Source organism: Peromyscus maniculatus, chromosome 1, assembly GCF_049852395.1.
Source record: "Peromyscus maniculatus bairdii isolate BWxNUB_F1_BW_parent chromosome 1, HU_Pman_BW_mat_3.1, whole genome shotgun sequence".
In the NCBI taxonomy this organism is placed as follows: Eukaryota; Metazoa; Chordata; class Mammalia; order Rodentia; family Cricetidae; genus Peromyscus; species Peromyscus maniculatus.
This window is the reverse complement of record NC_134852.1, coordinates 111,249,621-111,276,083: the sequence shown is the minus strand read 5'-3', so window position 1 is coordinate 111,276,083 and position 26,463 is coordinate 111,249,621. Positions and strand designations below refer to the sequence as shown.

General features: G+C 51.8%; 2 protein-coding genes across 7 annotated transcripts; one reads left to right on the top strand and one right to left on the bottom strand.

Moving 5' to 3' along the window:
* Positions 1–5,413: 5,413 nt before the first annotated feature.
* Positions 5,414–19,905, top strand: Dnajb13 (DnaJ heat shock protein family (Hsp40) member B13). 6 transcript variants are annotated; one of them, XM_076548316.1, is made up of 8 exons: positions 5,414–5,540; positions 11,029–11,132; positions 12,146–12,307; positions 15,044–15,201; positions 16,164–16,277; positions 18,302–18,415; positions 18,995–19,071; positions 19,704–19,905. In XM_076548316.1, the coding sequence occupies exons 1-8, from the start codon at positions 5,473–5,475 to the stop codon at positions 19,756–19,758; spliced, it is 852 nt and encodes a 283-aa protein (XP_076404431.1). In that variant the 5' UTR covers positions 5,414–5,472; the 3' UTR covers positions 19,759–19,905. The 6 variants fall into 6 exon arrangements, with proteins under 6 accessions (XP_076404431.1, XP_006982206.1, XP_042135554.1 ...); XM_006982144.4 differs by having other exon boundaries at positions 19,610–19,905; XM_042279620.2 differs by having other exon boundaries at positions 19,409–19,905.
* A 3,693-nt stretch (positions 19,906–23,598) lies between these two features.
* On the bottom strand, positions 23,599–26,444 carry Ucp2 (uncoupling protein 2). Its single transcript, XM_006982145.4, has 6 exons — positions 26,309–26,444; positions 25,957–26,167; positions 24,951–25,145; positions 24,767–24,868; positions 24,251–24,431; positions 23,599–23,876 (listed from the first exon to the last, which is right to left on the bottom strand). The coding sequence occupies exons 1-6, from the start codon at positions 26,432–26,434 to the stop codon at positions 23,762–23,764; spliced, it is 930 nt and encodes a 309-aa protein (XP_006982207.1). The 5' UTR covers positions 26,435–26,444; the 3' UTR covers positions 23,599–23,761.
* Between the last annotated feature and the right edge of the window lie 19 nt (positions 26,445–26,463).

Below are 26,463 nucleotides of genomic sequence, written 5' to 3'. Positions count from 1 at the left end.
GGGTGTAGCTGTCCCCTTTAAGCTCAAAGACATAGTCCAAGTCTTACTGAACTAACACATCATTTCAGTTTCACAAAGGAGGATGCCAGGACCAAAGGACCAAGGAAGTCACCGTAGGTAAAAATACTGCTCTATGACAGTAAAAATGAGATTGTATTATTTCCAAAATGCGTGCTGTTTCTATGGTATTAGTGGTTCCTACCTTTCATTGAGAAATTAATAAAATGCTCCTTAGAGGAAAAGGCATATAGTCAGAACTTTATGCATACAACTGAGAGCTTCAGAGAGACAAAGCCTACTGATGGATGTGTGTGCCTGCCCTCCCCAGGAGCTGACTCTGCACTGAGCCATGAACATGACTAACGGGGTTCATTCCACTTGCGATAGTCAGTTCCTCTGTTTTCTTCCGGAAGTGCACCATTGATCCCGGTCAGAGATGCTACAAACCAGTATTCATGATGGCCCCTCTCTTAGTCTTGGGGGCAATACACTTCTTAGACTCGGGCTTGGCATGGGGGTGACAACTGTATTCCCAGCACTCTGGAGATGGAGGCAAGAAGTCTGGAAGTTCAAGTCCTCCTCAGCTACAGAGTGAGTTTGAGGTCAGCTTGGATGTAAGACCCGCTAAATAACCCTGTCCCCCTCCGACTTCCATGGATTAATGGAGGTCAATAGCAGGGCTCTACTTTAGAAATTGCTTTTGTTTTTGTTTAAGATTTATTTTTATTGGTGTGTGTATCTGTATGCCACCTGTGTGGGTGCCTGTAGAGGCCAGAAGAGGGCACTGGATCCCCTGGAGCTGAAATTACAGGCATTTGTGAGCTGCCCAAATGGCCCTCTGCAAAATAGCAAGTGCTCTCAACCAATGAGCCGACCCCGGGTCCCACTCCCTGTGATGAAAGAATACTAAATTCCTTTGAGCTGTGAATTCTTGTTCCAGGTTGCTACAGGGAAGAATCAGATTTGCACGTGCTGTTCAGACAGTCTGGGGTGACGTTATCACTTCCAGACCTCTGACCCCTTAGAAATATCAGTAAAGAATACTAACCCTGACCAATGGTGAGGGGACACACCATTGTTCCTTCTGCCTTATTCATTGGGACAGGGTCCTCAGGACAAGCACTTAAACCCCGAGCCATCTCTATTTCCTCTATTTCTCCAGCTTCCATATTCTCTTTTTTTGTTTGTTTGTTTTTTTTGAGACAGGGTTTTTCTGCATAGCTTTGGAGCCTTTCCTGGAACTCACTCTGTAACCCAGGCTGACCTTGAACTCACAGAGATCCGCCTGCCTCTGCCTCCCGAGTGCTGGGATTAAAGGCATGTGTGCCACCGCCACCCGGCTCCATATTTTCTTTTTTTTTTTTTGGTTTTTCGAGACAGGGTTTCTCTGTGTAGCTTTGCGCCTTTCCTGGGACTCACTTGGTAGCCCAGGCTGGCCTCGAACTCACAGAGATCCACCTGGCTCTGCCTCCCGAGTGCTGGGATTAAAGGCGTGCGCCACCACCGCCCGGCCATATTTTCTTTTTAAAACAAAATAATATCAAGTAACTTTTACATCTTTTGAGCACTATAAATATTAACTTATTGGTACAAAAACAAAATGAATTCACATTTGGTCATAGTGACATTTGTTTGTTTGTTTATTTGTTTGTTTTAAATGTACAGACAAACAAACAAAAACTACCAGGTGCAAAATGCTCTATAAATCTGAGATTTCACTGCCAACTTTAAGGTATTAATTTAAATATGTTATTGAATTAGAAACGAGATAGTAAACAAGATGAGGGTGGTATTGGCCTAATCCATACAGCAAGTGACTGTATCTGAGTTCCTATTCTAGGGCTTAGTGTCCACATGGCCACACCACACACACACACACACACACACACACACACACACACACACACACACAACCTTTTACTTATTTACTTATTTTTGAGACAGAGTTTCTCTGTGTAGCCTTGGCTGTCCTAGAACTCGCTCTGTAGACTAGGTTGGCCTCAAACTCACAGAGATCCACCTGCCTTTGCCTCCCAAGTGCTGGGATAAAAGGTGTTTGTGATATGTGAGTGAGCGTAGGTGCCCATGGAGGCCAGAGGCATTGGATTCCCTTGGAACTGGAGTGAGCCGGCTAATGCAGGTGTGGTGGTTTGAATGAAAGTGGCCCCCATAGGCCTGCAGGGAGTGGCACTATTAGGAGGTGTGGCCTTGTTGGAGTAGGTGTGGCCTTGTTGGAGTAGGTGTGGCCTTGTTGGAGTGGGTGTGGCCTTGTTGAAGTAGGTGTGGCCTTGTCAGAGTAGGTGTGGCCTTGTCAGAGTAGGTGTGGCCTTGTTGGAGGGAGCGTGTCATTAAGGATGGGATTTGAGGTTTTAGAAGCTTAAGCGAGGCCTAGTGGTTCACTGTCTCTTCCTGCTGCCTGCAGATCCAGATGCAGAGCTCCCAGCTCCTCCCCAGCACCATGTCTGCCTGCACGCCACGGTGCTCCCCACCATGGCGATAGTGGACTAAACCTCTGAACTGTAAGCCAGCCCAGTTAAATGTTTTCCTTTACAAGAGTTGCCGTGGGCCGGGCGGTGGTGGCGCACGCCTTTAATCCCAGCACTCAGGAGGCAGAGCCAGGCGGATCTCTGTGAGTTCGAGGCCAGCCTGGACTACCAAGTGAGTTCCAGGAAAGGCGCAAAGCTACACAGAGAAACCCTGTCTCGAGGGAAAAAAACAAAAACAAAAAACAAAAAACAACAACAACAACAACAAAAAAAACCAAGAGTTGCGTGGTCATGGTGTCTCTTCACAGCAGTAAAGCCCTAGGACAGTAGGCATGGGAATCAAACTCAGGTCCTCGGCAACAACAGCAAGTGCTCTTCACCACCGAGTCGTCTCGACAGCCCCCGCACCACCCTGCTTTCCATAAGGTCTGCAGAGTTGACGTCCTGGTTGTGACAGGTCCCTGGTTCTCTGTCCTTTTGTCCGTTGTGAAAGTCGGCTGGAAGACCTGTTTCTCGGCTTTCCAGCGCCCCCTTGTGACTGCTGGTGAGAAGTGCCTCCTGTCTCACCTTTCACGCCATACCGAAAATCCTCACCACAGATAAAGGCTTCTTTGGGGAACATGTCTTTTTGTGCATGTCTATTATTTTTATTTTTATTTTTATTTTTTTTATTTTTTTGGTTTTTCGAGACAGGGTTTCTCTGTGTAGCTTTGCACCTTTCCTGGAATTCACTTGGTAGCCCAGGCTGGCCTCGAACTCACAGAGATCCGCCTGGCTCTGCCTCCCGAGTGCTGGGATTAAAGGCGTGCGCCACCACCGCCCGGCTGCATGTCTATTATTTTTAAATGGTTTCAATCCTGCAGAACATTTTTACAAGAATCATACGAAAGATGACGTGCACTGTAATCCCAGTGGCTGGAACACAGGGACCGAGGGTGGAAGCAAGTTTAAAACCACCCTGATCTCATATTAAGTTCCAGTGAGAGCATAAAAAAGTGGGGAGTGATTTCATCAAGATGGCTCGGTGAGTAAGGGAACGTGCTGTCACACTTGGTGACATGGGGTGATCCTTAGAGCCCGCATGACAGACAGAGAGGACCAGTCTGTGTATGTTGTATACCCACAAATGCACGACCCCCCCCCCACAAGTGCACTCACGCATGTACTTCAAAGTAAATGTAAGAACATTTTAAAAAATGGGACTGGAGAGATGGTTCAAGGGTAAAGCGCTTGCCCCATAAGCATGAGGTACTGAGTTCAGATCCCCAGCACCATGGAAACAGCTAAGCAGGTCAGTGTGTGCCTGGACAGGAGGATTTGGGAGACTTGCTGGCCAGCCAGTCTAGCCAATCTGTGAACTCCAGGTTCAGTGAGAGACCCTGCCTCAAACAAGTGAGATGGGTTTCTGTGTGTGGCTGTGTGCAGGTGAGTACGGTTGACCGGGGAAGACAGAAGAGGGCATCGAATCCCCTGGAGCTGGAGTTACCCAGTGCGGGTGCTGGGAACCGAGCTCAGGTCTACTGCGATGTCTTTCTAGCCCCCAGAAAATGTGCCGTTCTAATGATATTAATAGAAACTGTGTGCAGGGAATATGAGAACATTCTAAGCTTCCTTGTTTTTCTGAAAATATAAAACTATTCTACAATTTTTTAAAAAAAATTAGCCAAATAACGTTGTTTTTAGAAAAAAGAACTTACTCCATAGCCAAAGCTAGCTTCACCCTCACTGTGTAGTCTAGGCTGGCCTCAAACTCAGGGAAGTCCTCTTGTCTCAGCCTCCAAAGTGCTTGGATCATCGATGTAAAGCACCATAAAAAACAAAACAAAACCAAAACCCAAAATAAAACACTGTTTTTAAAGACAAGGTCTCACGATTTAGCTCTAGCTGTTCTGGAACTTTTTTTTTTTTTTTTTTTTTCGAGACAGTGTTTCTCTGTGTAGCTTTGCGCCTTTCCTGGAACTGGCTTTGGAGACCAGACTGGCCTCAAACTCACAAAAATCCACCTGCCTCTGCCTCCTGAGTGCTGGGATTAAAGGCGTGCGCCACCACCGCCCGGCCCTAGAACTTGTGATGGTGAACATTAGGTTTAGAGGCTACATTTACTTGTGAAAACAAACTGTCTTTAACGTGTGTACTCCGTGAGGAAGTTGCTCCTATCTTGAATGTTCTCTGTCAGGAGGCTGGAAATGGACCACTTCCTGGTGCAACTGGGCTCTTCTTAGAAAACTGATGACTGTTATAAAATATTTCACTGCCTCAGCTGTTCCTACAAGGTAATGGGTCACAAAATTCAATAAGCGAAGTTCTGCTTTTGTATGAAGCACTTGCTTGGGTGGCTGAGTCACCTGCTGGACGCCTGTTACAAAATCAAGCCCTAGCTGGGCAGTGTGGCAGGCAGATCTCCACGAGTTCGAGCCCAGCCTGGTTGACAGAGCAAGTTCCAAGACAGCAACTTTGTGGTGTTTGCCTTTATAATCCTTTGGCTAACTATAGGTAGGACCTTACTTAGAGAATTCTCTAGTTTGGTCTTAGCCAGTCTCTTTTTAATAAAAAGCCTCTAATTTACTAAAACTAAAACTTGAGTCAGACTGGTGAATCTCTGAACGACCTCAGGCTCACAATGCATTCACTATGTAGTTCAGGCTAGCCTCCAGTTCATAGAGATCCCATTCCTCTGCTGAGTGCTGGGATTAAGGGCATTGCACCCTACACCTGGCTTTGTTCTGAAAACTTTAAATTCAAGGTAGTTGCTGAACTAACTAACTAAATGAATGAATGAATGAATAAAAATGCTCAGAGACTCCTGTTTCTGGGCTGTGTGGCCTTAATCGGGTCACAGAACCAGCTGTGGGCATACCAGAGCCATTTGTTCAAGACAGAAAGACTACAATTCCCAGAGTGCCCCTTGAGGTTGCTCCTGGCAACCACAGAATGCAGACTAACAGAGGTTGAAGTCTGAGGAAAAACTGATCCACTGCTACCAGCCATGGGGCTGGATTACTATGCTGTGCTCCAGGTCACTCGAAACTCAGAGGATGCCCAGATCAAGAAGGCGTAAGTGGGTGGAATCGGAGCCTGGCTCCTGCTGAGGCAGCCCCACCCTGATGCCCGCCAAACTGCTTCCCTGTGCAGTTTAGGGCAAGAAAGGGGCACCTCTTTCCTCTTGCGTACCTTGTCCTGGCTCTGGGCTGGTAGGGGCACAGACTGGAAATGCAGACACACCCTCAGTGCCCCAGCGGGCTCCCCATGCCCAATGCCCCTACCCCTTATCTCCTTTTGGGACATGTCTGAATTTCTAGCTATGAAAGTCGGACAAAGGATAATTTAGACCTTACCCTGAGTCTCATGGAGATCCTAGGACCGTGAACCAGACATGACCTGGACAAGTGGATGTTACAGTTTCCATTCTGGTCATCACATGGATTTTTGTCACTGGCTGATACTCATCTCTGAATTCCTCTGTCAAGTCTCAGGGACTTTGTGACAGTCTAGATAGGAGTGTGATGGTACCTGCCCATAATCCCCAAATAGTTCGTGGTCAGCATGGGCTGTGTGGGCTCCACAGCAAGGCTCTGTTCAAAACAGAAAAGGGGTGAGTAAGTGTGATGGGGGGGCATCTAGGACGGAAGTCAGGCTGTATAGCTGAAAAATTTTGATCTTTTAAATTTTTTTCTTTGAAAAAAAGTTTTGGGCAAGAATTTATGGAGCCTGAATCTCTTGGGTTGTGCACAGTGCAGGCCATTGTCATGGAGCATGGATTGTTATAAAAGAAGCACCCGGTGCTGTGTTGAGAGTCGGGCAGTTCCTTGGGAGGCTGTCCCGATAGTTAAGCCAAAAGACAAGCCTTGAAGGAGGATTCAGGCTCTGCGGTGGGCTGGAGGGGGAGAGGAGAGGCTGAACTGGACAGCTGATTATGTCATCAAAGGTATGAAATAAAAAGGAAGCACCCGAGGCAACTCAAGGTTTGGGGGTACACTCGCTGCGTGTGTTGAACAAGGAGGTGCTGTTCTGAGAGCTTCCTACCATTGTTTTTACTTAATCCTCAAGTGACCCTGAGAGGTAAATGCCGTTGTCATCCCAGGAGCTTGTATGTGACAAATGGAATCAGAAATCCGGACACCATCCCTGCTTGCGTGGGCCAGGGTCTTGTGTGGACTGGAGTGTCCAGTGGGGATAGAGAAAGAAGATAAACTCAGTAAACAATTGAGAACAATTCGATACAGTGGATGACGTCACCCAGGCTCAGGGCTTTCACTGGCTGGTGATTTATCAAGTGGAAGGTTGCCAGGAGAGAAAGCAGGCAGCCAGTGGGACTCAGCAAAGGAAAGGTTACTGTGGCAAACAGATAAGCACAGCTTAGTTACTGGAAGACCAACCGCACTGGTTAGTTTTATGTCAACTTAACACAAGCTAGAGTCATTTGGGAAGAGGGATTCCCAATTGAGAAAATGTCCCCACCAAGGTGCATTTTCTTAACTAGTGATTGATATGGGAAGGCCCAGCCCATTTTGGGTGGTGCCACTCCTGGGTTGGTGGCCCTGGGTGCTATAAGAAAGCAGGATGAGCAAGCCATGAAGAGCAAGCCAGTAAGCAGCACCCCTCGATGGCCTCTTCATCAGCTTCTGCCTCCAGGGTCCCTCTTGAGTTCCTGCTCTGACTTCCTTTGATGATGGAAGATTTGATTTGATTGTAGAAGAGTGAGATACAACAAACCCTCTCTTCCCAAGCTGCTTCAGGTCATGGTATTTCAGCACAGCACTAACTACGGCACACTCAGGCCAATCAACCTTCCTGAGCCTGAGCTTCTAATCTTAAAAAAAAAAAAAAAAAAGGAGGAGGAGACAGGGAGACAGGGAGACAGGGAGACAGGGAGACAGGGCGACAGTCCAGTTGGTAAAGTGTTTGCTGAATGAGCAGGAGGACCTGCATGGATCCCCAGAACCACAAGGAAGAAGCTGTGTTTCGCTTGTAACCCCGGCTCTGGGGAGGAGGGGACGGTGGCGAATTCCTGCGGCTTCCCGGACAGTCAGCCTGGAGAGTCCCAGGTCAGCGAGAGACTGTGTTAATAACTGAGGTGGACAGCGAACCAACAGGAGAGGTCGTCCTCTGGCCTCCACACACATGTCTACCTGCACAGCCACACACATACACAGAACACACGTTTTTGTTTTTAAAGGGCAGGAGTGGTTTCAGTATTAAAGTAGGGTCAGATGAGACAATGTATATGCAAATGCCCAGGAATCACGGGCAGACGGAAGCACGGGTAGACGGAAGCATGTGAGCAAAGAGCGATGACAACGGTCGCATGTTCTAATGACAGCCCAGACCCTTCCGCTGTAACAGCTTTCAAGCCTTGAGCCTCGTGTACGCTACACTGTGTCATGAGACAGGCAGGTCCCTGGCACTTGAGGACCAGCGGCTGTAGTAGAATTTGTGAGCCCCAGGACAGTGAGAGACTCTGTCTCAAAAGAAAAAAAAAAGGTGGGAAACTAAAGTTATACACAGGCATGCATAAACACACACTTGCGAAATCCTGAGCCTTTATAATAAAGTCTCCATGCTGATTACCGATCATCGAGTTATCAAGTTCTTCAGGATCACTCATTTACTCTTTTATTAGCATATATCCATGTAATGAATACCCTGTTTCATGATGACATTTGCTACACACACACACACACACACACACACACACACACACACACACACACACACACACCATTCGTTTGTTTTTCAAGACAGGGCTTTTCTGTGTAGTCTTGGCGATCCTGGAACTCTGTAGATCAGGCTGGCCTCGAACTCACAGAGATCTGCCTGCCTCTGCCTCCCGAGCGCTGGGATTAAAGGAGTGCACCACCATTGCCCTGCTATTTGTTTGTTTTTGAGTCAGGGTCTGTGTAGCCCTGGGTAGCCTGGAGCTCGCTATGAAGAACAGACTGGCCTCAGGCTCACAGAGATCTGCCTGCCTCTGCCTCGAAGGCGTGTACCACCACACCTGGCATCATGCCATACATGTTGAACCATGACTTCATCCTTTCTCTCCCATTCAAGACTGCTGATGAGCAAAGAGATGTTATTGCAGAGAGGAAGTAGGGGCCTGAATCTTAGCCCGAGGCGTCAGGATTGTCTGCTGAGGGCAACAGGGAAGTGAAGAGATTCACTAGGAGAGTGATTTTTAGGAGATTTTAGTGATTTAGAGATTTTAGTGATTTAGTGATTTTAGTATTTTATTTTATTTATTTATTTATTTATTTATTTATTTATTTATTTATTTAGGTTTTTCGAGACAGGGTTTCTCTGTGTAGCTTTGCACCTTTCCTGGAGCTCACTTGGTAGCCCAGGCTGGCCTCGAACTCACAGAGATCCACCTGGCTCTGCCTCCCGAGTGCTGGGATTAAAGGCGTGCGCCACCACCGCCCGGCTCTTTAGTATTTTAGGAGAGAGAAAAGGGAGAGAAGAGGAGAGAGGAAGGAGGGAAGAAGAAAAGGAAGGAAGGAGGAAGTCGGGGGAAGGGATAGAAGGAGAAACCCATTTGCAGCATGCGATAGGGTAGAATTGGAGAGGGTTCTTGTGGTTACAGGGAGACATGGTTCTGCCCCAGCTGCAGGAAGGAGAGGCAGGGCAGAGCGTTTAAGGAGAGAAACTGATGAGATTCGGTGACTAATGGGACGGGAGTCCAAGATTATGCTTAGATTTCCAGCTGTGGCACCTGGGGAGAAGTGAGGGTCCTGTTTGGGCTGTGCATCTGGCATGCTTGCATTATCTGGGAGAAGACAGTGCCATGCAGTGGCACCCAAGTATCTGCAGCTCAGGGAAGCCGGCTGGTAGGAGATGGGCTGTGTGAGAGATGAGCTCTGCCTGCAGACCGTGAAATGAGCAGAGATGCTGCGGAACTCCAGCCGCCTGTGTGCGAGGGCTGGGCAGGGACAGGAGCCCTGATCAGACCCCACAGGGGCTGTGTGGGGTCAAACTGGGGCTGAGGGACTTGGGCATCTGGGCTCGAGGGTTTCTTTCTGCCCTCCCTGCCATGTCCTGCAGGGGCAGGCTTCCCTGCCCACACGCCCTCCCCGCACCTCCTTCTGAAGGGGAGCGAAGCAAGAGGTTAGAGGAGGAGGAGAGGTGATGTAAGGGAGTCCTTACATCACCGCTCCCTTCCTACGGGCTCTCCCCAGGCTGCTCACATCTCTGAAATGACAGCCTCGGCTCCTGCCAGGCCAAGTCCACAGCCTTCAAGATTCAGTCCAGTTCCCTGATGTCACGCCTAGAAGTATGGATGGTCAGCATACCCCAGGAGGTCTTTGTGATGGATGGTCTCCTTCCTGCGTCCTGGTGAATGATCCCTTTGCTAAACTCTCCACAGGCCATCTACCCCATCTGGGATGCTAGGTTGCAGGCGTCCCGGGACTGAGTGGTGGGATGGCAGAGTAAGTGGGGCACGAGTGAGCACAGAGGTGGAAGAGAGTGCCAGGGCTTGATGGGACCCGAGGGCTTGTCATCCACCTGAGAAGCCTGTGTTGGTCCTGGTCCTCTGTGAAGTAGACACCAAGGTAGAGTGAAATGTCAATAGTGTGTGTGTGGCAGGAACCTATTCCGGGAACAAGCAGAGAGAGACTGCAGACTTGAGTGAAAAGAAAGAGAAGGCGGTGTTAGGTAGGAGGAGCTAAGTGTGGCCTGTGGAGGAATCTTCCAGCCAAGTCGATAGAGGCCATTGTGGTTTGAACAAGCAGAGTTCACCCCTTTAAAGGCTCCTATGTGAAAAAGGCTTGGCTCCTAGCAGGTTGTGCTTCTGGGAAACAACTGGCTTGTGATGGTATAAACTTCATCATTAATTAATTAACTAACGGATTAATCCCTTCATATTGGAATAGGCTCTCACAAGAAGAGGCGGCTCTCTGGAGGTCAGCCTTTGATGTCTTCTCCCCAGACTCTGTTCCTCTTCCCTTCCCTCTCCCTCCTGTTTCTCTCTTTCCCTCCCCTCTCCCATCCCCATTTCCTCTGCCCCCCCTTTTTCTACCCCTCCCCCCCCCCCCCCCCCCCCGCCCCACCGCTTCTCTTCTGGCTCTCCTTCCTGGCTGTCATGGAGGTGAGCAGCCTTGCTCCTGCCCTGATGCTCAGCCAGGAAGCAGCAGTGCCCGCCGACCATGGGTGAAAACCGTCAGCCAAAATAAGTGTTTCCTCTTTTTAAGTCCCTTTTCTCCAGTGCTCTGTCACAGTGACAAAAAGCTAGTGTGGGGCCGTCCCGTGTCTCACAGGTGGACCATCACAAAGTCTCCGCTGCATTAGGTCTCGGCCGTGGGAGCTAAGGGGACAAGCAGCTTTAGAACAGATGTCTAGGCAGCCGCTGTCAGGGCTGCTGGCCAATTGTGCTCTCGACCCCAAGTTCTCTTCCAAGAGATCCGAGCAGCACACCTCACGGCTGCTGACGTCTGTGCCCCTCTCCATGGTTCATATCAAGGCTAGTTAGCAAAAGTCCGCCCTGAGCCATGCTCCGGCCCTCAGAAGCAGGTCGGAGGCAAGGGCTGGCCTTTCCTCCCTCCTCTAGGTACCGGAAACTCGCCCTGAAGAACCACCCGTTGAAGTCAAATGAGCCGTCTGCACCAGAGACGTTCAAGCAGATAGCAGAAGCCTACGATGTACTGAGCGACCGTGAGTGATGGCGGGGCTGTCTGTCACCCACCCCTCCATTAGGACCATTCCTCGGGTTTCTAGGCTGTCAGGTTTTCTGCAGAGAACAGTAGAGAGTACGCAACCGTCCTCCCTGCCCAGTATCTGGACAAACTGAGAGCAAACCAGGCCGTCACGGGGAGGGGCTGATGGCTCACCCAGCTGAGGCAGTTCGGAAGGGGGCATGGTCCCCTGCCTCCAGCCCGCAGAGAGGAGCCCCCCTGAGGTTCTGAGGAGTATTGCTGGCTGCCGGGCAGAGGGCTGAGGAGGAGCAGGCATTCTCATTTTTCCTGCCCAGGGGCCTCCAGGGACAGTGAGAGCAGAAAGCCTCAGAGAGGCTTAGAGCCCTTAGGAAATCTCTCTTTGGATATCAGTTGTGTGGCGTCAGAGTGACTCACCACACAACGAAGAACAGCCGGCTTCTCTAGGGGCTGGCCTTGGGGGCCCGGCCGGCTTCCCTAGGGGCTGGTCTTGGGGGCCCGGCCGGCTTCTCTAGGGGCTGGTCTTGGGGGCCTGGCCGGCTTCTCTAGGGGCTGGCTTGGGGACTGTGAGCGTGGCTACCATTCACAACAGCTAGACTATGACTTCTCAAGCCCTGACTTTTCAGGACTCTAAAATTTGCAAGTTCAGAATTCTTAGATTCTAAAATTTTAAGGTTTTAGAATTCTAGTCTCCCTCCCAAGACTGAGCTGGGCCAAACCTGGGTATGTACCTGACCCTCAGTCTCCCAGCTCTTCCCCAAGATCCAATTCAGGCACATTTTTCTCATTGCTTTCCTGGGCTGTCTGGCCACCCTACAGACTCTATAGGGTGGATGGACGACTCTAAACCCACACAGAGCGACACTGACCTCCAACTTCCAGACACTCACAGGCAGCAGCTGCAGGAGATAAGGCTGTCCCTTGTCCATCACCTTCCCCAACCCTCCCAATATCTCCCAGCCGCTCCAGTCACACATGCCCTGGATCCCTCCTCAAGGTCACATGTGTCCACAGCTGTGAAGAGAGGCATCTACGACAAGTTTGGCGAGGAAGGCCTGAAGGGCGGGATCCCTCTGGAATTTGGATCCCAGACTCCATGGACAACGGGCTATGTCTTCCATGGCAACCCTGAAAAAGTGTTCAACGAGTTTTTTGGGGGAGACAACCCCTTCAGTGGTAAGAATTCCACCCTACCCCTTGCCTCACTGGGAAAGGACACAGCTGCAGAAAATACCTTTCTTGGTGGTTATGTTGGTTGCTTTTTCTTTATTTTGTTTGCATTATTATTGTTGTTGTTGTTACTGAAACATGTATCCCAGGCCAGCCTTGGAGTCGATGTTTAGCCAAGGGTGACATTAAACTCCTGATCTCCCGCCTCCCAAGTGCTGGGATTATAGGCATGTGCCACCACGTCCAATTTGCTTTTTTTTTTTTTTTTTTAAATTTTAGATTTATTTTATGTGTGACAGTTTTGCCTATAGAAATGTGCACACATGTGTGCTTAGTGCCCAAGGAGGTCAGAATAAGGCATTCGATCCCCTGGAACTGGAATTAGGGGTGGCTGTAAATCACCATGTGGGTACTGGGACCTGAATCTGGATTCTCTGCTAGAGCAACAGTGCTCTTAACTACTGAGCCATCTCTGCTGTCTCCTGGGTCTGAGCTCGGTCTATAGTGCAGGTAGCTCCAGATTCATTTTGTAGTCTAGCTGGCCTTGCTTGAATCCATGGCAATCCTGGTTTAGCCACCTGAGTGCTAGGATTACAGGTGTGACTCACCACATCCAGCCTGGTTTTGTCTCTTTGAGAAATAAACACAGTACAGGGAAGGAAAAAGGATTGTTTATTTATTTATCTGAGGCAGGATCTCTCTCTGTAGCCCAGGCTGACCTCAACTTCTCCAGTCTCCCAGCTGCTGGGATCACACATGTAAACCACCACACCAAAATTCAAACGGAACTTACTGGAAATATTCTAACCCTCCATGTCCTTCCCTCTCCTTGATGCAGCTGCTGCTGTTAACATCCTTCATGTCCTCCTGGAACTCTTCGCTGAGTTTAAAAATATTCTGTGGTGCTGAGGATTGAAATCAGGACCGTGTAGAGTCAGGGCACTGGTTCTCAACCTGTGGGTCGTGACCCTTTTGACAAACCTCTATCTCTAAAAATATTTTCATTACAATCCATAACAGTAGCAAAGTTGGAGCTACAAAGTAACAACGAAAATAATTTAATGGTTCTGGGTCACCACAAGGTGAAGAACTGTATCAAAGGGTGGCAGCATTAGGAAGGTTGAGAGCCACTGCCCTAGGTAAAGACTTTATCTCAGAACTACCTCCTTGGTCCTATTTATTTATTTATTTATTTATTTATTTATTTATTTAAAGATTTATTTATTATGTATACAGCATATGTGACTACAGGCCAGAAGAGGGCACCAGATCCCATTACAGATGGTTGTGAGCCACCATGTGGTTGATGGGAATTGAACTCAGAACCTCTGGAAGAGCAGTCAGTGCTCTTAACCTCTGAACCATCTCTTCAACCCCTTTGGTCCTATTTAAAAGCGAACTTTTACTACATGTATTTACAGTGTGTAAATCAGAGGACCACCCTCAGGTGTCAGTTGTCTTCTTCCTCCTCGGGCACTGGTGACAGGTGCCTTTAGTTGACAGCCATGCCCTGGCTCCCAGGCATCATAACCCCAGCCACTGCACATTCCCTACTGTTGACGATCGTTTCGCCATCTAGCTTGACGTATTCATTCCGTGACATTAACCATGAGGGACAGGGTATGTAACAGCCAGCTCTGACTACAGAGTGCACACAGTCACTCCACAGTCTACAAAGGGCCCCACATCTAGCAATATATCATAGTGACCAAGGCCACAGGTTCTGTGGCCAAGCGGTCCTGTGGTATAGGTCTCATTTTCATCGCTCACTAGCTGTGGAGCCAAGAGCATTTTGCAGAGCCCGATTCACAGCGGACTCTCCTGTAAACAGAAGTTTCTGTCCCACCAGCAAACCACGCAGGACGCAGAAGCCTCCAGCTACACTCTCCCAAGGTTTAGCTGTTGCTCATCTAAATGGTATAGGCAGAGCAAGCATTACCCTTTACCCTGAAAAGAGACTGAAAAACTGAGTTCTAAAGGATTACAGTTCTCCAAGCAGATTGGGAAGGGTATCTCTCTCTCGCTGCCATCGGGCTAAAGGCAAGGGCATCAGGTGGGCTTTTGGATGGAGGGCAGGCAGAGTAGATGAGGTCGAGGGAAGGAGCTTGAGGCATGCTGGTGACCACTCACAGTTGCCATGGACCACCAAGTCCTTCTTCCTATCAGCTAGTAACTCCAGACAGCTTGGGTCTGGCTTGTCTAGAGCCGTCATGGGAGTGAACAGAGAGGGGCCGGTAGGGCCTGGGGAAGGGTGGAGTGGACAGGCAGTTCTGACCCAGTCTGCCTGAATGGAACCTTCTCTGCACTACCAGGATCTCCCACTTGGAGCGATGCCTCTGTTCACTCGCTCTGTCGGAGTCCCAGGGAGCACTGGGACCCGGCAAGCCTGGTGCTCACTGGTCTGTAGCTAAGGGTAGCTTCTTGAAGCCAAGTGTGGTGGCTCATACCTGTCATCCCAGCATGCAAGAGGCTGGGGCAGGAGGATTGCCTTGAGTTCAAGGCTAAAACCAAAATGAAACGAAACAAAGCACTTGGTGTGGCACTGAGGGGTGGGAATATGATGCGCTGAGCCCTATTCCTGGGGCACTGAAGAGGTTCAAGGGAATACAGGGGTGGGGTCGTGTGTGTGTGTGTGTGTGTGTGTGTGTGTGTGTGTGTGTGTGTGTGTGTGTGTGTGTCTGTCATCTGTCCGATCTGGCCTTTGGACATCATTTCTATTACTCATCTTCCTATCTCCTTTAGAATTTTTTGATGCGGAAGGAAACGATATAGATTTGAATTTTGGGGGGCTTCGGGGCCGAGGAGTCCAGAAACAAGACCCTCCAATCGAACGAGACCTCTATTTGTCCCTGGAGGACTTATTCTTTGGCTGTACCAAAAAAATTAAGATCTCCCGAAGGGTGAGTACTCACCTCGCTCCTCTTCATAGGCACCGCCTAGCCTATAAACCTCCCTGTCACCTCCCCGCCCGCACCAGGAAACTTGGTGATCCTTTCTGATGGAACCCATCGGATCGCAGACCAAGAGACTCAGCAATTTTAGATTTTAGAATTCTAGAATCTGAAATTTGAAATGGGTAACAGAGGTGATTCACCCTTCTTTCTGGGACTGAAGTCACCTCTGCAGTCATCTAAGGGGGACAGGATCCCTCCCTTTTCAGTCCAGAGGAGTAGATGTGGGTGGAGTCGCCTATGAATTCCTTTTCAGACCACATCCTGAGGAGAGTGTGCATGGCCACAGGGCGGGACTGGAGGTGGGTTGGTACGGTCTCTAAGGTGACGGCTTAGGGAAGACCCTTGTAAGTAGCTGTTGCAGCATTCAGTCTTTGGCCTGACCCTGACCTGTGGTCCAGCCCTCTTCCTCCCCTTTGTCTGGGGGAGATGCCCACTGTGGCCATGCTTTCCAAAGGCGGCACTGTGGGCTCATGGGATTGGGGACATGATGGGGGGATGCTTTGTGTGAGGTTCAATATCTTGCCTTCTGAGAGGTCTGCTGCACTCTTGTGACTGGCCTCCTCTTTTCTTCATAGAAACCAATAACTTCCTAGAAACTGAAATCTGGGTCTCCAACGGTCTTGTACTAGACAGTGAGGGGCCGTGGAGCCTGGGGGAGGGGAGGGAGGACTTTGGGATTAGTTCAGACTTCTGGGATTTGGAGAGAGGCACCTTTCACTGTGTTCCTGTTGGTGACTGGTGCCTCAGGCCACAGTCGGAGGACATGCCTTGCCTTCAAGAGCCACAAGCTCTCAGATCCAGTGGCAGTGGGAATGGCTGTGGCCGTCCGTCCCCACTGCTACGGGTACTATCCGAGCACGGACTCCACAGAGCCTCCCCGAGCCAACTCCTCACCCCTACTGCTGTAGGTGCTAAACGATGACAAGTATTCCTCCACCATCAAAGACAAGATCCTGACCATCGACGTGAGGCCCGGGTGGAGGCAGGGCACACGCATCACCTTTGAAAAAGAAGGGGACCAGGTGAGGGAGAGATGCTGGCCCAGGTCAGTCTTTAGGTTCTAGGTGGGAGGGCTGAGAGGGAAGAAGACCATGGTTTTCCTGTCTCTATATGTTGTGTGATATTTTGTTTGTGCTTTAACAAACAAAGCTTGCCTGAAGATCAGAGGGCCAAGCTAGCCACTGGCTAACCACAGAGGCCAGGCAGTGGTGGCACACACCTTTGATCCCAGCACTTGGGAGGCTCATGTCTTTAATCCCAGCACTAGGGAGGTGGAGATAGGTATATAAAGCGGTGGAGACAGGATCTCGCCTCAATTCGGTCTGAGATTTCGTAGAAGTAAGAAGTTTCTAGTGGATCTTGCTCTGCTTCTCTGATCTCCAGGCAAGCTTTACTTGTCAGAGCACAAACAAAATACCATACAACACCTACAAACTCTGTTCTAGTAGAGTGAGATGGTCTCTAGAGTCCCATCCCAAGGACAGAGCCTCGAAATGCTTCTGTGAATGCAGCTTGGGATAATGACCATATTACACAGTGGGAAAACTGAGGCCCCCAAGATGGACCTACTCAAGATAAGGACACAAAAAGCACCGGCGGTGGTGGCGCACGTCTTTAATTCCAGCACCCGGGAGGCAGAGGCGGGTGGATCTCTGTGAGTTTGAGGCCAGCCTGGTCTACAGAGTGAGACCCAGGACATCCAGGACTACACAGAGAAACCCTGTCTCAAAAAACCAAAACCAAACCGAAACAAAACAAAAAAACCCTCAAAAAACTAAAAGAAGGGTGTGGGGAGGTGGTTCCTACCACTCAAGAACGGAGACCTGGACTTGATCCTCAGCACCAGTGGTAGGGGCAGACACTGCTGTAGCCCCAGTGCTGGCCAGGAATAGAGACAGAGTCTCCTCAGGGTTGACTGGCCAGCCAGTCTAGCTGAACTGGTGTGCGCCAGGGTCAGGACATAGGGTCAGAAAACACGATGGACAGCAGCTGAGGAGGACACCCAGTGTGAGCTTCTGGTCCTCCAGCACATACATGAGTATGTACACACACACACACACACACACACACACACACACACACACACACACACACACTCCCCTCCAGTGTTCTTGGGTAGTAATCCTCAAGAAAGTACAAGGAGAGAGGCCGCTCAGAAGCATTTCATTCATAATGATTTGAAATTAAAACACTTAATTGTGGAAACCATCAAATTATTGTGCTAGGGATGCTGAGTCCTTACGTACTGAGATGAAGTGGAGAATGATAGAGAGCTCAGAGCCGAGAGAGACGAATTCCCTTGGCCATATCCACCCTCTTTCTCACCTGTAAAATACCTGCTTCCAACAATCACCCTTCAACTTGGTTCACTGGGAGTCAAAGCTACTCAGGAGGCTGAGGCAGGGGGATCACTTGAGCCTAGGAGTTCACATTCAGCCTTGACTTGGTGATTACGTCAACTTGGGTGACATAGTGAATCCCAGGCTATTCTGGGTTACCAGATCGAGACCCTGTCATAAGCACTCACGAAGGCAAACAGATACCCAGTGCCAACATCCCCCCCCCCCCCCCCGCTCTGGGCAGCGTTTCCCAACCTCCCCACATGGCCCATGGTCTCCCCAGAGCCCAGACTCTGGGCCTCCCTTTATCCTGGCCTTGGTCAGGCTGATTCTCACACTGGGATCTGCAGCTGGCCTCACTTCTGTCTGCAGTGGCCAGAAGAGAGGTTGGTGTCGGGGTGCCTCCCGGAAGCGGAGAAATCATTGCTGAGTTTCTGGCTCAGTGTCCAGCTGTCACACAGGGAAGTCCCTCCCCCGTCCCACCGAGGAGGTTTCCTTTGGGTGTGTTCCTCAGCAGAGAAGTGCTCTGGGGAGTGGGGGTGCTCCAGGTCCGCTTCTCTATCTAGGGAGTGGCCCTAGGCCACACTGAACGCCCCCTCTAGAAAACTGGGTGTAACTCCCCACTGCACAGGAGGCAAGGAGAGGCAGAAACTCGGCTAAGTCATAAAAGCAATAAAACCCTGTCACCCCTTGGTTTCCCTGCCCAGGGCCCCAACATTATCCCGGCTGATATCATCTTCATCGTAAAGGAGAAGCTGCACCCTCGCTTCCGCAGAGAGCTCGACAACCTCTTCTTCGTGTACCCCATTCCTTTGGGCAAGGTGAGTGGGCAAGGGCACCGGCAGAGAAAGGCATGGGGACCCAGACCGAACCCCCCTTGCAGCAGCTTAGGCTTCTTCTGAAAGTCACAGGAACTCCCGGCACACGGGTCTCCCTCCTTGGCGTGGGGTGGATCTGTGTAACTGTTCCTTCCCGCCCGCCTCCTCATCTCCCACACCGTGTCCTGATCCTGCCGCTGTCCCCACGGTCTCGACTTACCCAGCTGGTACTCGTCAAGGTACTGCTGTTGACACGTTATTTGCACTGCAGGCCTCAGGGTGAGCACGCCTGCCTGGCTGGGGCACTCTCATACCCGCCCACCCGACTCGGGAGGCTCTTCAGCGGCTCTGTGGCCTTCCTCCCACGGGGCCTTACACTCTGCATCGCCAATCTGACCTGCCCCGCCACACTTCCGACTAGAAGGCAGGCCACAGCTCACTCACCAGTAGCTCCTGAACAGCCGTTTGCCTCCCTGGTGTCCAGCTCAGGGTTGGGACCCGAGTAGGCTTCCCGAATGCTTTCTAAACAGAACGGCTGTGGCGACACTCTGCACACCCACCCCTCATTCCAACCTCCCCCAGGCTCTCACCTGCTGCACCGTGGAGGTGAAGACCCTAGATGACCGTCTGCTCAACATCCCCATCAACGACATCGTCCAGTGAGTCCATCGGCCTAGTCACAAGAAAGGGCGGGCTGAGACTTGGAGGGGGGAGCCTGCGCAGGCTGCCCCCACAGAAGGGTCTCCCTCAGGCTCCCTCAAATCCACCCTCCTCTCCGGCTGAGCCGTGGGCTGTGCTCACCCTACAAAAGGGATGCCTTTCTCTAATATGTGTGAAGCCCCGTAGAGGCCGGGAAACCCCAGTGTCGGTCACTCCCTCGCCTCCATCCCCCAAACTTCTCATCAGGGTGTGCAGCAGTAGCCCCCAAGTCTTTGACCTAGAAAGGTCCCTCTCTGAGGGTTTGACTCGGCCCCCAGAGTCGGCTCTGCTTCTTAGGGAGTGTCGCACAATTCCTGGGGTGTGATGTTCGGAACAAGCCAGTCTCTGCTCCCACCTGTCCGGGCCCGTGAGACCTGTCCACGTACTGGGAAGCTGTAGTAGCAGCCTGTTCCTGCGGGCCTGTGAGGGAGTGGGGTGCGGACCCACTGGACACTCTGAGTCTCCTATGATCCTTTCTTTCATCCTTCCCTCTCTCAGCCCTAAGTACTTCAAGGTGGTGCCGGGTGAGGGTATGCCACTGCCTGAGGACCCTACCAAGAAGGGGGACCTCTACATTTTCTTTGACATCCAGTTCCCCACCCGCCTCACACCCCAGAAGAAGCAGATGCTACGCCAGGCATTGTTGACCTAATTCTGGGGCACCTGGACAGGAGCAGGGGTGGAGCGGACTAGCTGGGCCTCATCCACTCCCACTCACTCCACCCCGACAGCCTGTGAAGATGAGGAAACATGAGACCTTAGGCCGGTACAATAAAGATTCCTCTTCTATCCTCTATAGCCTGAAGTGTGCTGGAGAGAAGCTTCCCGCTCCATCTCCCTGTAGGCCCTCAAAAAGCTAGGCACCTCGGGCTGCATTTTGGCTTCCTAGGCGTGGACCGTTCCCCGAGGCTTCAGAACCTCTTGCTTCCATCTTGGTAACAGGGCGGGGCTATGTGACTGGCTCTGTCTAGGGTCCCTCCGCTCTTGACATTTCACAACATGAGTCTGTAGGGGGAACCTTCTAGGGACTGTCCTGTCTTGAGAAAGAGAGAGACAGGAAAAGCGAAGTACAGAAGGACAACACTCGTGCCTGCATTCTGGTGTCCATGGCTAAGCTGTCACAAGCCTCAGTTAGTCACATCGAGAACACAGTGCCTGAAGAGCTCTGCTCTACCTTGGGCTCTGGTTCCGCGTCTGTGAGACGGGTCTCAGGCTGCCTCTGGGCCAGCGGTCTGGGAGGCATGCCCTTGGGCTCTGTCCAGGTCTGCCCCTGACTCTTGCATTGGTTACTAATTCATCTTGTTAGTAGAGCTTACACCCTGCCTACAGGTGTGAGGACTGGGGTCACTGGTGTGGAAGCTCTTGGTAGGCTCATGGTTAGATTATAGAGAGGGTCACAACACCATTGCCCAGGTGGCCTGGAGGAGGTCCGACTTCCGGTGCAGCCAGGGCTGGGTGGCCCACACAGGTACTTTTAAAGTCATCAGCCCTGTGTTCCTCTTCCTGTCTGGGGTTTGAGTTTAGGCTGTGATGAGGTCTAGGCTCATGGGCAACAAGCGGGTTCAATGGCTTCCGAAATGCGAGGAAAACAAAAACAAACAAACAAACCCAGATTATCCACATTGCTTAGAATTCTGCCATTCACTGTGCCATGTTAGCTTAAGGATTTTTCCTTTTGGCTTTTCAAAAAAGTTTTTTGTTTGTTTGTTTCTCAAGATAGGGTTTCTCTGTATAACCCTGGCTGCCCTGGAACTTGCTTTATAGACCTGGCCTTGAACTCACAGATCCACCTGCCTCTGCCTTCTGAGTATTGGGATTAAAAGCATGAACTACCACACCCAGTTTTTGTCCTTTTAAATTTTGAGGCAGGGTTTCAGGTAGCTGAGGCTGATCTTGAACCCCTGATCCTCCTGCCTCAGCATCTCACACACTGGATTATAGGCATGTGCCACCATGGCCAACTGAAAGACTTTTTTGTTCACTTTTAAAGTGGGTGTTCAGCTCTTGGAAAGTGTTTCATCTTTGAACCTGTTCAGTCTGGTCCCTGCTGGCCCCAGACCTCTGGGCTTAAGTTACCCTACCACCTACCGCCATCTTTGTACCACCACGAAGGCAGGAAAACCTCTGAGATAGGTTAAGAGTGGTGGCGCATGCCTTTAATCCCAGCATTCAGGATCTCTGAGTTCCAGAACAACCAGGATTATACAGAGAAACCCTGTCTCGAAAAACAAAACTAAGAAATGAGACCTAGCTACAATATGGGTCCTGGGTCTGGAACCCAGGTCCTCTGCGACAGTAGCTAGTGTTCCTGACTGCTGAGCCGTGTCTCCAGCCCCCTGGGTCTGCGTTTTACAGTAAAGATTTCAACCCTTCCATAATGACCCGTGGAAGCCAGATGTCGGAGTGGATCGCTGCTCTCTGAGGGACTGACCGAAGGCGATCGTAACTGCCTGCTCTGAGGGCAAGCCTCCAGCCCTCTAGGGAGGTTGTGGAAGCAGGACTTCCTGCCTTCTCTAAGGCCACTGCTGCTGACCCTCCTGGAGGGCTGGCTCTGTGGGAAGCCTGGCTTCCACCAGATCTTTAGGAGATCCCTGTCATCTCAGGACCTGGGCTACCTAGGGAGACAAAGCGGGGCTTACCACACACCCACTCACATTACTGAGGCTTCTGGTAGATTTCTCAGTGAATGCCTCCCCTTTCTCAGGTCATCTGATGGCATGCCCCATCATATTTCCAGTGGTCTCACATCCACACCACATGTCTGAACACATGGCTGGCAATGGAACTGGCTGACATACCGTGTCCCCCACTCGCCCGGTCTGTTAGCTGTCGGTAGACAGCCTAGGCTAGTAAACCTTCCCCGAAGGACTTAGAGTGCCCAGAACTCCATCTGGTGTGTCCTTGTGAGGTGAAGCAAAGAGCACCAGGTTGCACTGCCGGCCACCCCCACTGTGGCTGGATTTATCAGAAGCTGAGAACCAGGTGCACTCTGGGAGACATTCTGACAGCCTGGCCTCTTACCAAGCATCGGGAAGGTCTAGCCTTCTAGCTGGGATCCCAGCCTGCTAGGGTGGAGGGGCAGAAGCCGCAGCAGCTTTAGGCTAGGAGGACATCTTGTCGTCTGGGTCCGACTTCACAGCGGCCAGACTCAATTCCCCAAGGACCCTCGGCATTGTATGCCTTGTCTTGGCCCTCATCTGAGACAGGCATAAGATACTGAAACCTGTGTAAGATGGGCCTTGGGGACTTGATGGGTCCAGACCTGTTCTGGGACCTCACAGTCCCTGCTCCTTGAAAAGAAGTAGCCCTGCCTCCCTCTCCTGCCTGAGGACAGCTGGAAAGAGGACAAACTGACATCCCCAGACAACCTAAGCCTTGGCTGGTTGCCAACCTTGGGAGAGGGTAAGACTTCCAAGAGAAAGTGTCCTTGGAAGTCAGGTATGGTGGCTGTAATCCCAGCACTTGGGAAGCTGAGGCAGAATTGTCATGAGTTCGAGGCCACCCTGGACTATACAGTGAGTTCCAGACTAGCCTGGGTTACAGTGTGAGACCCTGTCTCAAACATCAAAACAGAACAAAATCCCTACTGGCTGATGTTTGCCAGGGGGCCTGAGCCCAATCCTTCAATGGGTCAGGCCTGCCCTGCCCCCCCCCCTTCAGAGCATGCCTCAGGGTGTGATTATTGTTAGGCACAGCCTAACTTGCCCTCAGGTCTGTGACATGGGGAGGTGGGTTGCTATGTGTGAAATAGAGTAAATCAAGCCCCAAAGAATGGAAGGTTCTGGAGTTCCTCTACATCTCCCAACAAGTTGATGTGGAGAGCCACAGGTACTTTCACTGTGCGGATCATCAGGCCTGGCCAGTGTGGGTGGGAAGGCAGCCCTATAGCGCCAGGTGCTGAGTGACAGCTTACAGGGCCCACGAGGGCAGGGCGGGCACAGGCTCTGCTGTCCCCCTGGGCTGTTCCACTGTTACCTCAGCCTAGGCTGGATCTGGAGGAATGGACTAGATGACCCCCACGAGCCCCTGCCCCGATGCTGGAGGTGGAATGTGGGTCACATCCCTTTTCAAAGTCATTGGAAGGTTCCTCCCCTGCCTGCCAAGGTGCTGAAAAGGCCCATTGGCCCACGGCCTCTATACACAGCTTATGAGAGAAGACACCAAGGTTGAGCTTGCTTTATGGGCGAAGGCTGGCTGAGCTGGGCTGGGGATAAAGACAAGGATCTGGGTTTAACTGTTAACATGACTAAGGGCTTGGGGTCTGGGCTGGTGTCAGGCATTCTCACTGTGGGGCCATCAGCCCCGAGGCACAGGGAGATGAGGTGGGAAGGGAAGGGGGAAGGGAAGGGAAGGGAAGGGAAGAAGGGAAGGGAAGGGAAGGGAAGGGAAGGGAAGGGAAGGGAAGGGAAGGGAAGGGAAGGGAAGGGAAGAAGGGAAGGGAAGGGAAGGGAAGGGAAGGGAAGGGAAGGGAAGGGAAGGGAAGGGAAGGGAAGGGAAGGGAAGGGAAGGGAAGGGAAGGGAGGTGAGGTGGGAAGGGAAGGGAGGTGAGGGAAACGAAGGACCGGGAGGAGGCGTGGGGCTGGGCAGAGGATGAAGGAGAAGGCAGCGCAGGGCAGGGAAGCGGGGGTCCAGGTCAGCAGCAGGTGGTGCTCAAAAGGGTGCCTCCCGGGATTCGTAGGCAGCCATCAGGGCCCTTTTGAGCTGCTCATAGGTCACAAACATGACTACGTTCCAGGACCCCAAGCGGAGGAAGGAGGGCATGAACCTAGAGAGAGAAAACACAAGTCATGGAGGTCCCTCCAGCCCCTGCTTCTACCACTGGGCCTAGCCAGCCATCCAACTCATGGACTCTCTCAAAGGAGACTGAGAGGATCTGGTGAAGAGCCCCACAGCTCTGTGCCCAAGAGCGAGAATCCCGAGTACCCAGCTCACTAGTTCTGCTATGCTGGGAACAGAACCCAGTGCCTGCTAGGCAAGCAACCACTGAGCCACCCTCCCCCCAGCCCGAACCCCCATTTTGACCTCTGAAAAACAGAGGTGACAGCAGCTGTGGGGTGTGTGACACGTGGCTGCATCTCACTTCCAGGGGGTTCTCTGCCTTCTGTAAGGCCTGGAGTTGGGGGGGGATCAGAGGCTCACCCCTTGTAGAAGGCTCGGGGCCCCTCCTTCCGGAGCATGGTAAGGGCACAGTGGCCAGCGCTGTGGTACTGGCCCAAGGCAGAGTTCATGTATCTCGTCTTGACCACATCGACGGGGGAGGCGATGACCGTGGTGCAGAAGCCCGCCCCGAAGGCGGAGGTGAAGTGACAAGGGAGGTCATCTGCCGCCAAACAGCGGGAACGGCTGTTAGCTCTCCCGCCCTCACCCACCTCTGCAGCGGGAAAGGCTGTTAGCTCTCCCGCCCTCGCCCATCACTGCTGCGGGAAAGAGTTTTAAGGAGAGAGCTTTTAAAGACACACACAGCAGCTGGGATCTCGTAGGAGGACTTGAAAGATTCTTTTGGCCAATCTAAGCCTGTTTTTCTTTGTGCAAAGTGGGGTCTTCATCCAACTGACTTTGAATGGTAAGAAATATAAACGCCATAAGCAAAAGGCTAAGAAGATGAAAAGATGTGGTCTTCAGGGAACTAGACAGTTCTTATTGACCCTAACATACCTGTCATGAGGTTGGCCTTCAGGAGAGCGTCCTTGATGAGGTCATAGGTCACTAGCTCAGCACAGTTGACAATGGCGTTACGGGCGACATTGGGAGAGGTCCCTGTAGAGGGAGGAGAGCTTGTGTGAGCCCAGGGTATGGGAGAGGGGAGGGGAGGGCAGGGAAGCCAACACCCGGCACACACCTTTCCAGAGGCCCCGGATCCCTTCCTCTCGTGCGATGGTCTTGTAGGCTTCCACGGTGCTCTGGTATCTCCGACCACCGCCAGCCCGGGCCTGAGCCTGGAAGCGGACCTTTACCACATCTGTAGGCTGGGCCACGGCGACCGCCAGGGCACCAGTGGTGCTACCAGCCAGGAGACGGCTCCCGATGCCCGCATCTGTGGGCGCACGGGGGTGGGGTGGGGTGGTGGTCAGTGGCCAGCCGGGCTCGCACTCAGGTACGCCACACTCTTGCCCGACTGCCATGGCACTAGACCACCCTTGCTCTATGAAGCCCTCACAGGGGTATAACACGGAGCAACACAAAACGGAGGCAGTCCTTTCTCGAACGTGTTCCTTTAAGCTGCTTGGCAGCCTCGGAAAATCAGTCAGTCCCATTTAACAAATGTGAAACCCAAGACCAAGAGAAGTGGCTCCTCCTAGCAGAACTGGACTCGAGAGGCAGGCTCTCAGCCGAGCTCTGCCTCTCCTACGGTGTGATCCCGGGGAAGGCATCCTTGTCTTCGGTGCCCAGTTTGCTGACCTTAGGAGGGTATGGTGATACATACTTGTGATGCCAGCACTTGGGAGGCTGAGGCAGTGAAGCTCACGGCCATGTGAACTCAGGCCAGCCAGGGCCGTATAGTGAGACCCTGTCTCAACTCCCTCCCCTCCGAGGAGGGCATATTTAGGAGATGAAAGAGGGTGTGGCTGCCGGCTCTCCATCGTGCCCTTGGCCCAGTCCCTCCCCCATTTCAAGCCTCAGTTTCTGTATCTGTGACCCAGGAGGTCACTTACTGCCATGGCGGTTGTGAGACTCTCATGGGCTCATACCCTGCACAGCGCTGAGATGCCCTGGTGCTCAGATAACAAGGAACCGGGGTCACTTCCACCCCTCTGATCCTCCCAGGGGTCTTGGGAGGCCTAAAGGAGCCATTCAGCTATTCAAACTAAGGCCACGCATCGGCTGTGCCCTGGCTGCATACTCACGCTCGGAACCCTTGGTGTAGAACTGCTTGACAGAGTCGTAGAGGCCAATGCGGACAGAGGCAAAGCTCATCTGGCGCTGCAGGCCGGCGACCAGCCCGTTGTAGAGGCTGCGTGGGCCCTCGGTGCGCACCATGGTCAGGATGGTGCCCAGCACGCCACGGTACTGGGCGTTGGCTGCGGTGCGCACTAGCCCTTGACTTTCTCCTTGGATCTGAAAGGCCAAGAGGGAGTGGCTGTGGGCACAGGCAGATGGTTCTGCCATCTCCTGCCAGCTCTAGGCAGCTCATCACTCACCCCTGAGGAGGCTGACCCGGGGAGGGAGGGAGCACCAGGAGCTGCCTTTCATCCTCACCTGCAGCCGGACTTTGGCAGTATCTAGAGGAAAGGTGATGAGATCCGCAATGCAGGCGGCTGTCCCAGCCCCCAGGAACTTCACGGTGGCTGTAGGGGGCACATCTGTGGCCTTGAAACCAACCATGATTCTGATTTCCTTCTACCTCCCAGAAG

Bases quoted from the DNA above. Each gene is read 5' to 3' on its own strand.
- Dnajb13 (XM_006982144.4), top strand. From the start codon at position 5,473: ATGGGGCTGGATTACTATGCTGTGCTCCAGGTCACTCGAAACTCAGAG. The intron at 5,541-11,028 runs GTAAGTGGGTGG...TCCCTCCTCTAG, and splicing joins GATGCCCAGATCAAGAAGGC to GTACCGGAAACTCGCCCTGA. The intron at 15,202-16,163 runs GTGAGTACTCAC...CTACTGCTGTAG, and splicing joins AAATTAAGATCTCCCGAAGG to GTGCTAAACGATGACAAGTA.
- Ucp2 (XM_006982145.4), bottom strand. From the start codon at position 26,434: ATGGTTGGTTTCAAGGCCACAGATGTGCCCCCTACAGCCACCGTGAAG. The intron at 26,168-26,308 runs GTGAGGATGAAA...TTGGCCTTTCAG, and splicing joins CTGCCAAAGTCCGGCTGCAG to ATCCAAGGAGAAAGTCAAGG. The intron at 23,877-24,250 runs GTGAGCCTCTGA...TTCTCTCTCTAG, and splicing joins CCCCGAGCCTTCTACAAGGG to GTTCATGCCCTCCTTCCTCC.